This window comes from Cinclus cinclus, chromosome 10 (genome assembly GCF_963662255.1).
Source record: "Cinclus cinclus chromosome 10, bCinCin1.1, whole genome shotgun sequence".
NCBI lineage: Eukaryota > Metazoa > Chordata > Aves > Passeriformes > Cinclidae > Cinclus > Cinclus cinclus.
The window spans coordinates 1,211,062-1,223,762 of NC_085055.1; the positions used below are offsets into that span (position 1 = coordinate 1,211,062).

At 54.9% G+C, this 12,701-nt stretch overlaps 1 protein-coding gene across 4 annotated transcripts in view; it reads left to right on the forward strand.

Annotated features, from left to right (window-relative positions):
* The window catches only part of KCNAB1 (potassium voltage-gated channel subfamily A regulatory beta subunit 1), a 58,248-nt gene that overhangs the window by 5,207 nt on the left and 40,340 nt on the right, over positions 1-12,701 (forward strand). For 2 of the 4 annotated variants that reach the window (XM_062498946.1, XM_062498949.1), the window contains exon 1: positions 10,921-11,138. The exons of the other annotated variants lie outside the window; for them this stretch is intronic. In XM_062498946.1, coding sequence (XP_062354930.1) covers positions 10,921-11,138 — 218 coding nt within the window. Of the gene's footprint in view, positions 1-10,920; positions 11,139-12,701 lie in introns of those variants that run through there. 4 annotated transcript variants of the gene reach the window in all.

The window sequence follows — 12,701 nt, forward strand, 5'->3', positions numbered from 1 at the left end:
AGTAATGAATTGTGAACAAGAAACACTTACTGAACACTTGTAAGCTGTTTCATTTACAGGCTGATCAGTTCTTTTCCCTTTCATTGCTTCAGCCCATGCAGCACAGTTCAGCTGTTACAGAAGACCCCAAAGTGCAGCAGTGCATGAGCTGGACTCATTTCTGATGACAACATAATTTCTCTCAGACAAAACACCATTTAAAAGCAAATTTGGTGCCTTGTTATCCAGCGAGGTGTTCACTGCACAGCTCCTTTCCATGCACACTTTGCTGGGCTGAGGCTCTGGCTGTAAAACCTCCCAGTGTTCTGCTCCTTGCTGATTCCCTCACAGGGCCTGGGGGGGAAATCTTATATGGGTAGATGTGCCTGCAAGAGCACACAGGCAGCTTCTGCAAAACATGCTGCTGGCAAATGTTGGGGTGGAAAGTATTTATGGAGGTCACAGAGTCCTGAGCCACTGCTGGGTTAACCCCTGCTGCAGTTGGGCTGGGCTTTGCATTCCTGTTTTATCTGTTTTATATAAGCTGAGGTTCTGTTCCAGGAGGGTGAATTCTTCCCAGAGCACAGAAACCCCTGGCAAACCCACTTCACTTGGCATGGCCTCCTTGGGGTGTTCTGCAGGGAACCCCCTGAGCTCCTGCATCCCCAGACAGTGCTGTCCTCTTTCTGTCACTTTTGCTGGTTAAGCAACAAATTAAAACCTGGGAATTTAGGAATGTGAAACTTTTATGCAGAGACTGGCCAGCAGGCAGCCCTTCGTAGGATGTTCCCTTTTTCCTTTCTCCTTCCCCATTTTCCCACTTCCCTTTCCCCTTTTCCCTTTCTTGACTGCAGTGGGAACTGGGAGGAGCTGGCACCCAGACCCTTGGCCAGCTCTGGCCATCCCATTTCAAATGGGTTCAGCAACCTGGGCTCTGGGGTCTGAGGGATGGCATTGTCCCTGCACCGGGCAGGGTGATTAAACAGGATTTTGGCTTAGGGAAAAGATGATGGGCAGGGATTACAGATGTGATTAAATCAGGAACAGCCTGTGGCCAACCACTCACCGTCTCCCACTGCGCAGGAACTGGGGCAGGGGGGAGCAAAGGACATTTTGTACAACAAGTTTGAGCACAGGAAACCCTTTCCCAGCCTCTTGTAAAGGAACTGGGGAACTCCCCGAGCTCCAGCAGGTTGAAGATGTTATCAGGTATCAGCCAAGGCCGTCCAAGGTGTTGAACACCAAGGGGGGATTTAACCCCTAGCAAGCAGAGCCCCCTCTTACACCCCTGCAGAGCTACCCCAGAGAAGGGAATTTGGGAATGATCCCACTGCTATAGCTGCTCTTCCAGGCTTCCTTAGCAAGGCCCATTTTGTGCACTGAAGCTTTAAAATACCTAATCTTTAGATGGCAAAATATGTGAGGGCTCATGATGGGGTCCTGTAATCCTGCCCTGTAATCCTGTCCTCATCTGCTCTGAGTGCTGCTGCATTATATTTATTGGGATATATCTTCCAGCCTTAATGTTTTCTGTGCTTCCTGTGCAGATTGATCCACAGAGCTGCATCCAGCTGTGTCCTTTCTTTAACAGTGTCAGGTGTCCTAAGTGGTTTTTTTAGTCTTTTTTAGTCTGTTCAAACTACACAGCAGCTACCTGGTGCACTGGTGACAGGACACTTCCCCATGCCTGCCTTTCTCCCTAATGATCTCAGTTCCTTGGGATTTCTGTTATTTTTGTAGGGTGTCCTCCCTGCCCATGGATGAGCTTTAAGGTCCCTTCCAACCCAAACTATTTCATAATAATTCCCCGAAGTCCTCACAGAGCCACGCACAAGCTCAGGCTCAGTCTGCTGCTACTTCCAGGGCTGTTCCCACCTTTCTGTGAGAGGTTCCCAGCCCAAGCAGGTGCTTGGTTTTGTGGGAAAAACAAAGCAGATTTTACCCTCCCCATTCCCCACCGCTGCACTCAATCCCAGCTGACCCTCAGCTGCTCCAGCAGGAATTTGCACTTTTGCTGCTTTTCCCCCGCACCTGCTGCTGCTGTGGAAGTCTGGCTGCCAGGCTGGGCTGGCAGATCCTCCATCCCTGATCCATGGGCAGGTGATCCCACTGAGCCTCCTCCCTGCTCCTGCAGCCGCTGCTCCGTGCACAGCACACCCGGGGCTCACTCCAGAATTTGGGATATTTCTGGGGGTATTTATAGACAGCTCTGGAGGCTGTAGTCTGGGGTGAAACTCAGCCCACGTGGTCCTGGATAGAAGAGGTTTTATCTGAAGTTTTTGGGTTGACTTTGGGAGCTGCTGAGAAAGGGACGTGTCCTGATGCTGCACCGACACAAAACGCTGAGCAGGGGGCGAATTTGGGAGCAAAACCTCCTCTTGTGGCTTGCAGGTTTATTTTGAGGCTGCCTCCTTTAGGAATGATGATAAATGCAGGCTCTGGCAGGGCTCAGTGCCAGGGCAGAGCAGGTCCTGTGTCACTCAGCAGCCTTGGTGTCCTGGCTGTGCCTGGCATGGCAGGTGAGCATGGCTCAGGTGGGCATGGCTCAGGTGGGCATGGCTCAGGTGGGTATGGCTCAGGTGAGCATGGTTCAGGTGGGCATGGCTCAGGTGGGCATGGTTCAGGTGGGCATGGCTCAGGTGGGCATGGCTCAGGTGGGTATGGCTCAGGTGAGCATGGCTCAGGTGAGCATGGTTCAGGTGGGCATGGCTCAGGTGGGCATGGTTCAGGTGGGCATGGCTCAGGTGAGCATAGCTCAGGTGAGCATGGTTCAGGTGAGCATGGCTCAGGTGGGCATGGCTCAGGTGGGTATGGCTCAGGTGAGCATGGCTCAGGTGAGCATGGTTCAGGTGGGCATGGCTCAGGTGGGTATGGCTCAGGTGGGTATGGCTCAGGTGAGCATGGTTCAGGTGGATATGGCTCAGGTGGGTATGGCTCAGGTGGGCTCAGCAGAGCTGTTCCCAGCACCCACTTTTGAACCAAACTTGGTTTTTCACAGTCGAAGCCATCAGAGCACTGAGCTGGGATGTGACTGCACTGCTCTGTGTTTTCCCCACGCTGAATTGAGCCCCCTCTGTTTCTGTGTCTCCCGGTGGTGTTGGGGAGGGCTCGGGGGGAGGATGGAATGGATCAAAGGCAGCTTTTCTATGAGAAACCCCCTGTGCAGCCTGTGTGTGCCTGATAAGCCTTTTCTCCCGTGTTTTCAGTGTATTTTCATAGTTGCTGGCTTCACCCCGGCGCCAGAAAGGCTCCAGAAGCCAGCACGGTGTTTCCATCATTCCAAGGGCATGGCTGCTGCTTTTTCCAGAGGTTTTTGCGGAGAGCACAAAGGGGATCCTTGGAAAGTCCACGGGGGCAGGCTGAGGCTGCTGGGAGCTGCTCCCCATGGTCCAGGCACTGCTGGGATGAGGCTTCTCCCCCAGCCCCCCGTTCCCCACCCCAGCTGGGGACATGGAACCGTTTTTCACTGCAGAAAAAGACACAATCTGTAGATTGCAGGAGTAATTATTCATTTCCCCTGAGGGCCTAATGAGTGGTTATGGATTTGGCAGTAAGTAATGATCCTCTTGCAAATCTTTTTGTTAATTAAATGGGCGCCGTTCCAGTGCAAAAGTGGTTGTTCAACGTTTGGGATGTGCCCAGAGATCAGGGACTACTTGCCCGGCCAGCACTGGCCTGGGAAATGCAGAAATCCTTGGCTTGGAAGTGCTTGGCAGTGGCTGGAGGTCATCTGAAGACTTGACAGTGCCTTGTACTTGATTTACTAAAATGACATTGGATCCCTGGCAGTGGCCAAGGCCGGGTTGGACAGGGCTGGGAGCTAACTGGGACAGTGGAAGATGTCCCTGCCATGGCACTGGATGAGCTTTAAGGTCCCTTCCAGCTCAATCCATTCCATGACATTGTGCTGCTCTGAGGTACATCATGCTCTTGCCTCGTGGGCCAAAAAAGAAAAAAAAAAAAAATCAAGCCATTGCAGAGAATTTTGCAAGTGAATAAAGAGCAAAGGAAAATTCAGGAGCCAAAGAACCACTGCTGGCCCTGGCAGCAGAGTGCTGTGCCTGCACCTGCGCAGGTGAAAAGGAGATTCCAGAGGTCCCGAAATGCTGATTTTTCAGCAGCAGTGTGGGCTGGTAACTGAGAGGCAGAGGAAGTGCTGACACAGTGGGTTTTGCCAATCCCTCCCCCGAAGAGGAGCCTGGCAGTGGGGAAAGGATCCATTAAAATTAATGGGGCTGAAGATGGTTCCCTGGTAATCTGCTGCGTTTCAGCACATGCCATTGTCCTGGGTGATGTGCTAATTCCCCTAGTGATGAATTCCAGCAGATGCCTCATTCCTTTGGGGATGCTGGGGGGTGAAGGGTTTTGCCTCGGGAGCAGGAGCAAGGTCTTGTGCCTGTTTTGCTGTGTGCAGCTGATGGGATTCGTACCTTGTGTCACTCACGTTAATAATTAGAAATGCTGTTGCAGCTGAAAGAGAGACTCTCAGGAGAAGACTTAAAATTCTTCTTTGGAAAATGCTATTTGGGAAGGTGATATTTTTAATAGTGCTTATTATGCAGTGGTGACTTATATAAGATAATGACTGATGGAGGCACTTGGCTTTCACTGAGTTGCTCACAGAGGGTCCAAGTCCCTCCACCAGCTGTAGGAAGAGGTGAAAACTGAGGGGTCCCAGGAGAGGAGGAAGTTTCCTGGAAGGTACTCATTGGAAAAGAGTTTCCCAAACAGCACAGTCTGCTGCAGCTCATCTTTGTGCTGAGCCTCTGCCAGTTAATCTCAAAGAATTAGAAGTTGCTGCTCCATAATTGCTCCCCCATCTGCTCCAGCTGTCCCAGAACAGGAGCTGTGTTTGTTATCCAAACCCAACACCTCAGCAGCGCTCCTCCATACGAGTTAATTTAGAGCTCTGAGCTGTTACAAGCAATGCTTGAGTGAGATTTGACACGTGGATAACACAGCAATGTTCATAATCGCCTAAAATCTACTATTCAACAAGCACAGCCAAGCTGGAAGAACACAGCTTGGGCTGAGCTTTATTTGGAATACATTTATCCACCAGGTGATGTGAAGCACACGGGGAAAATTACATTTTGTGTATGCACAGTGTAGAACACGAGTATGGCAGAAGGGAAAATGATTTCTTGGCCACGAGCTGGCACAGCAGCCCCGAGTGCCTGAGGGTGCTGCTGCTCCAGGCCTGGCATGGATGCTCAGTGCCTGGATACCGTGTCAGGGGCTCCCAGGGGGAATAAAACAGAAACCCCTCTTCTTCTGTGAGGCGGAGCTTTGTGCAGCTCTAAGTGTTTCAATCATATTTAATCACACAATCGCAGAGTGGCTTGTGCTGGAAGGGACCTTAAAGACCATTAAGTGCTCAGTGTAGCACAATACATTAATATAATGGTGACTTCTGGAGCCCTTCATGTAAGGCACTGGCTTGCAGTGAGCTGAGAAATGGAATAGATAGCATGGGAAAATTAAATTACCTGCTTTGGAGCACGGATCCAGCAGCTAATGGGCTGCAGGCACTATGGGGGGGGGGGGGGGGGTGTTCTCTCCACGGGGACAAGAGACCAATTAATTAAATTGGGCCCTGATGAGTTCCACCCTTGGTGTCACACAGGAGAGCTCTGGGCTGGGTCCCAGCATTGATTCTTTCCTGTTGTATCAAGAGATTATTTCTGTGATGTTGACAGAGTGCAGAGCTCCTTGGGGCTCCCTCGGGGCTGGGAGTGCTCTGGGTGCTCCCACACCCAGGGTGGGGCTGGCCTTGGACCACTCGGGGGATTTGGGACGGGATGGGATGGGATGGGACGGGACGGGACGGGACGGGACGGGATGGGATGGGATGGGATGGGAGTTTTTCCAGGAGTTTAGAGCAGCACAGAGTCCCAGCCAGGTTTGGGTTGGGAGGGACCTTTGAGCCCACCCTGTGCCAGGCCTGCCATGGGCACAGAGACACCTCCCACTGTCCCAGGCTGCTCCAAGCCCCAATGTCCAGCCTGGCCTGGGACAATTCCAGGGATCCAGGGCAGCCACAGCTGCTCAGGCGCTGGGTTTATCCCATCCAGCCTTACCCCAAGCCGTGCTGGCAGAGCAGCGTGGCTCAGAGCTGTCACATTCCGACCTTTGGTCCATTCCTGGTGGATGGAGCCCTCGGAGCTGCCCCGGGTCCCGGGGAGGTGACAAACCTCATGTGCCACCAGAGGAACCCCGGGCTGGGCACCGCCCCCAGCCTGGCTCCAAACGATGCCTTTTAACTAAAAACCGTTTAATGGGAATTTTGATCCGTTTTCCTCAAGTGCGGTTACAAATGCAAATGGAGTTTTTGATGTGAAAGCAGCGGAAATGTGATGGCTGTGGGCTCGATAACGCCGAGCTTTTGTTGTGCAGCTCATTTCCTCGCCCAGCATCCAGCAGCGTTATCAGAAAGAGCCATTCCTGGCGGGGTTAGCTGCGCCCCGAATTGCTGCAGATCGCTGCGGGGTCCGGGGCTGCTGCTGCCGGCGGGACCCCTCCTCTGAGGGGCTGGAGCCTGGCTGCTAACTGGGATGAATCCCAGGAAAACCCTGCTGGGAGCTCCGGGGCAGCGCTCCTTATCTCAGCCGTGTCCGGATCAGCGCAATTTCGGGAGATGTCAGGAACGGCCGCGATCCTCGGGAATGATCCCAGCAGGAAAGCCGCTCCCGAGCAGCTCTGGGGACGGAGGGAGCTGGCAGAGCCCGGGCTGTGTTTGTCATCGCGGCTCTTACAGCCCGCTGAAACTTTGACTGGGACATAAAATTGCCCTGAGTGTCGGGAGTCTGGAAATCAGGGATCTGGGATAATCCCCGGGAAGGCTGTACTGGGTTTGGGGAGTGTGGCTCTGGGGGTGTAGCCAGGTCTGGGCTGTTGGATAAAATAAAGAAAGGCTTTTTTTTTTTTTTTTTTTTTTTTTTTGGGGTGGAAAAGCTCCAAGGGCTCTGATTTTGGAGTGGGATCCTGCCCTCATGGCACTGCCAGCAGCGTTTTCAGTGCTGCCATGCACTCTCCTGAGGTCGGCTCCATCCAAGGGCACTGCGTGCAAAGTCTCACTGAGCATCTGTCTAAATGTCCAACACAGTTAAAGGTCTCTTCATGAAAGATAAATCCATATTTTTGATGTGTCTGCAGCCTGGAAGCACTGACTGTTCCATCCTGCTGCATCTCCCTGGTCCTGGGGCTGCTCTGGCAGCACTGGGAGCAGAGAGAACACTTCTAACATGGTTTGGGTTTGGAAGAAACCTTATTGTCCACCTTGTTCCACCCCCTGACGTGGGCAGGAATGCCTCCCACTATCCCAGGCTGCTCCAAGCCCTGTCCAGCCTGGCCTTGGACAGGGATTCAGGGCCACGAACCACCTCTGTCATGGGCCCTGCTCCAGGTGTTTTGCTAAATTCAGTTGTCTTCTCTCAATGTGGAAGAATTTCAGTTAAAGAGCTTAGGCAGGCTGGGTTGGCATCATTGCTGTAACCTGGATTGCTGGAATCACAGACTGATGTGGCTGGAGGGGGCCTGAAAGACCACCCAGTCCCAAGGCCCTGCCATGCAGGGAGGGTAAATGGCCTGTGACTGCAGCCATGAGAAACAGAATCTCCAGCCAGAACTTGGCAGTGTATTTTGAAGGAGCTCCACTATAAAGTGAAATTTAAAAAAGGAAGGAGCAATCAGCATGCTCAGCTCTGGCTGTGCTGGGCCAGGGCTGCAGCAGCTCACGAGGTTTCACCCAGCCCAGGCTGCAGGACCTTGATTCATGTTCATATTTTGGGCTGCAGAAACATCTTCCTGCCTCTGTTTGCAGCCAGAGCTGCACTGCCGACTGACCCTGGAGCCAAATCCCTGCAGGAGCTCTGGGAGGGGCTCCTCCCTCACCCCCCCCCCCATTCTGTTCCCAGCCCCACATCCCCTTCCAGCCCCCACAGGGATCCCAGCTGGGCTGCATAAAGCATTTTTTGCTTTTTGGAGGTTTCCATCCTGCTCGCTGCAGGGTGTGCATGGTCCTGCCCTGCAAGGCACAGAGACAGCTCTGGGGCCATGGATGTGTTTGTGCAGAGCCCCAGGACAGGTCCTGCTGCCTGCCCCACAGCCCCTGCTCACCCTGGGTCTGGTGGCTCTTTATTTGACCCCCGGGGTGGCTGCAGTGGCTCCAGGACTTGGAGGGAGCCACTGGTGGGGTCACAGGGTGGTCACAAGCAGCTGTGTTAAACCACATTTGCTTGATGAAGCATTTTGAGTGAGTTATTTTAATGAGTGGTTGTCTTGCTCAGGGGGAAATGCACACGGGCATCTTGTCACAGTGATTTGGGGGCACTGAGGTGTCACAGGGAGCCTGGGCAGGGGCTCGTGCCTGAGTCCTCTGCTGGGGTTGTCACGTTCCTCCCCCTCTATAAGCTCGGGATTTTCACCGTATAGAATTACGTTACTCCAACGTTTTACTCTAGAAGTGATTATCTTGCCCAGGGAAATGAAATAAATCCCATATTTAGATACATATTCTGTGCAGAGATTGTAACCCCTCCAAAGCTAAGCAGCTCGAGGTGAGATGCTCTGTGTCATGTGCCAGTGCAGAATGTGACTGTCCCTTTATGTCCTCTTCCCTGGCACCTCAGGGCATGGGTAGCCCTGGCAGTGGGGTTGGTGACCAGGACCTGGGGGACAGTGACCTGGGCTCATCCCCAGCCCCAAGCCACAGCATTTGGCAGATCTGGCTGCAGTGGGAACCCTCCAGAGATGTACGGGACAGAGGTAAAACACACCTTGGAATGCCTGATCCCAGCGAGGGGGTGTGAGGCCATCAGAGAGGGAATATTGAATATTTCCAGGTTGGCCAGTCCTGCTCTGGGCTCTGAAACACAGCTGGGCTCCAAAACCAAGTGGGTGCTGCCAGCAATGCTCCAGCTGCACCCCCCCGGTTGCAGGGAGACCTTGAGGATGTCCTGGGTGTGAGGGGCACCTTGGGGTCAGTGACCCCATGGCTTGTGTCCCCCCGATGCCCCATTGCTGGCTTTGCTGCAATACTGACTGGGGTCTGGAAACTCTCCCGGGGTCCTGCTGCCCCCAAATCCCTGCTCGAGGGTGAGTCCAAGGAGACCACTCACAGCTGCATGATGAACTATTAATCCTCTTTGGGAAAATATCATAGAGTAGCTGCCTTTGTTCGGATTTAATGCTTTCCATCCTCAAAGGGATGTGCTGGGTACCTGTTAAGGAGTCATCAGGGAAGGAGCTGCAGCGAGATTGGCAGAAGCTCGTTGTCCCCTGTCACACGGGGTGGTGGGTGGCCTTGACCAGCTCCAGCTGTCCCCCTGCTCTCACACAGCCCCTCCTCAGCAGGATGGACACACACCATGGTGTGCCCCCGCTGCAGGGCAGGGGTCAAAGCCCTCCCACCCTGAGCTCAAACCAGGTTTTGTGATCACCCCCCAGCACCCCCAGCTCACTCTGCTCTGCTCTGGGTGCCTCAGCACATCACTGCAGGGGGGTCCAGCCTGGGAGCTGCTCCCACCCCGAGGGGATGGGCCTGGGGCCTGGCACTGAGCAGGGATGGGCACCAGGAGCTCCCAGCCCCCCAGACAGTCTGGGACAGATGTAGGACTGGGGTCTGGAGAGCCTCTCTGGACCATTTCCCATGGCCTGTGCTGGATGGGAAAGGGGCCACGGGTGACCCTGCCCTTGGCCACCTTCCCTGTCACCCACAGGCACGTCTGCTGTGGGGCTGCACCCAGGGACCCCCACTGCCTGTCCCTGCCCAGGGTCACCCACTGCCTGTCCCTGCCCAGGGTCACTGTGCTGGTGACAGTGATGGATGGGGATCCTGGGGGGCTTCCAAACCGTGTCACCCTCCCACCGCTGCCGTGAGCAGCTCCCCAGCCTGGGGGACCCCTCGGTGCCCGAAGCCCGTGCCCCAGCAGAGGTGGCACAGGGCAGTGCCGCGCTGGGAGCGTGGCCTCGGCTGCAGCTGGGGATGGGGATGTGGGAATGTGGACGGTTTGGGATTTGCTCTGCTGAGGGATGGGGACGGTTTTGTTTCAAAGCCTTTGCGCTGCGGTTTATTGCGCTGGCGATGCTGGGGAACAGGATTAACCCCAGCCCTGCTGCGAGCCGGGGGCTGCGGGCGGCGGCTCCGGGTGCCAGGAGCACGGGATTAATGTGTTAACTCCCTCACACACCGGAGCACAGCGATTTTCCTCCCCCTCCCCCGTATTTTTTTTTTCTTTCTTTTTTCCACTCCCCCAGCATTAACCCATTTTAACACCGAATCGCTGCCCGCTCTAGAAGACCTCTCCGGCAGAGATTTTTCCGGGCGGATCTGCCCGAAGAACCTGCCTTCCCTCCGAGCACAAAGGAGGCCCGCGGTTCGCATCCTCGCCATCCTCCTCATCCTTCCCGCAGGCTCTGGCGGGGGGATCCCGGCTCCGCTGCGGAGCCGCTGCCAGCGCTCGGCGGGCTGCCATGGGTGGGAGGTAGCGCCTGGGCGAAGGACACCGATGGATGCTGCCGCTCCTTAGGGACGGGGCTCGGCTGTGCCTGCTCAGCACTTGGCGGTCCAGCGGCGCCGGAGCCGGCGCTCGCAGGATGCCCGCAGTGATTTAAAACCGGAGCCTGCGGCGAGGCAGAGCGGCTGCGGAGCGATCACCATGAAGGAGCGGCTCTCCGGGAGCACCTGACTGGATGGATGCTTCTGGCTGAAGCAGCAGCATCGCCGCGGACAGCCCGGAGCGAGCCCGAAGCCGCCGGCGCGGTTGCCGTGGCAAGTTCGCGTTCCGCTGCCGGGGGCACCGCGGGGACGCAGCGCGGCTCTCCCGGAGCCCCCCGTGCCCGGGCGGTCCCAGGTCGGGGCTTTGCCGGCCGTGCAGGGCAGCTGCAGCCCGTGGGGGGCCGGGGGTCCGCCCCACACCCGGCCGGGGCGCCGCGGGCGCGATGCAAGTGTCCATCGCCTGCACGGACCACAACTTGAAGAGAAATGGTGAAGACAGGCTCATCAGCAAGCAGAACACCACCACCCCGAACGTAGTGAATGCAGCCCGGGCAAAATTTCGGACAGTGGCTATTATCGCTCGCAGTTTGGGGACATTTACCCCCCAGCATCACATTTCATTAAAAGAATCCACCGCAAAGCAAACGGGCATGAAATATAGGTATGGGCACGGTCTCGGTCTTTGTTCCCTTGCAGTGTAATAGCTCTTTACTTTGTCTGCCTGGATGCACCTGGTTTTGCAGAGGAGCTTTCTCCTCAGGTTATTAATAGATTTTTAAACTTGGGCTTAACTGGAAAGCTTTGGGGTATTTATGTTTTTGCAGGCGTATGGATTTGTGATTTTATACCAAAAACCCACTCGCCTGGGCAGATTCTATGCAACGCCGTGAATTTGTGACAGTGGTGCTAAGATGGTTCCTATTAAGTGTTCAATGTAACTAATACCGGTGCTAATGAGCAGAAAAAATCAATTAGCAAAGCATGCTCGGGGCTGGCTGGGGAAAGTTGGTTTGCAGTGTGTTGTGTGGAGCAGAGGCGTTTGCTGTGGGGATCAATCCACCGTGGGGGTGGCTCACGGACTTCTCACCTGCTTCACTTGGGGATGATGAGATCAAAGCCAATTTTAGGCAAACGCAGAAAACGAAATCTCAGGCATTCCCATGGAATGCCTCCTGCCTCTCACAGGGTTTTATTCCTCCTAACCTAGGGAGGAAAAATAAAGAATGGCTGAGTTCGGTCTGAAGTGCTCCGTGTGGGCAGCTGATCAGCTTCTCTGTCCTGCCTTTGGCTGCAAGTGAGAAGGATTTGTGTGCCTTTGGTGTTGGCTTTTGCCTGTTTAGGGTGTCCCTTTCAGCCACCAGTGGGTGACGTTCGGGCTGGGAGAAGGGGACAGCCTGGGATCCCTGCACCTCGTGCCCCAGGTGGAGCTGCTGCTGGCAGAGGCAGCTGGCACAGGATGGCTCCATGGGCAGCCTGAGGGGTGTGGGGATCCAGGCAGCTTTATCCTGCTAATTCCCAGCCCGTGGAATACCAGCCAGGGCTCCCGTGCCCCCAGACCTGCCCAGGGGAGCTGCAGGATGCAGTTTTGTGTTACTGCTGCCTTTGGGGTCCTGGGACGGCTGCAAAGCCACGCTGGGTTCAGCAGCCACTCTGGGATCTGGGAGTGGTGCAGCCAGTGCAGGGTGATCCTGCAGCTCAGAAAATGTCACTATTTACTGTCCAGGAGCTGCACACATTGGAAGCAGTGTGGGTGGGGTGTTCAGATGTCATTTTCTGTGGTTTGCTTGGATGGTCCATCAATGACAGGGAGGCTTAGCCCAAGTGGAAGCTCTGGCCTTTCCAGCTGCTTGTTCCTGTCCTTCAGCCATGACCAACTTCCAGCAGGGACCTTGCACCGTCCTGGCGTGGTGTTGGCAGCAGAAGTCCTCAGTGAGCCTGCCCAGGGCAGAACTGCTGGCTAATAAATGTCTCCTGGGTTAAAAAAGGTTAATAAATGTCTCCTGGAGCCAGCTCCCAGCTGGACAGGGGGCTGGGGGTGACATGGCAGGGTCAGTGTCCAGGGGGATTTCAGCTCTCCAGAACTGCAGTCCAGCTCTGGCCATGGGGAGGGCAGTGTTTGGACCATGGCAGAGGGTCTTATCCAAAGACAGGGCACACAAAATCAGTGAAACTTGTCCTTTAACCACCTTCCCAGTGGAGCAGTGGCAACCAGCAGCTCCTGTGA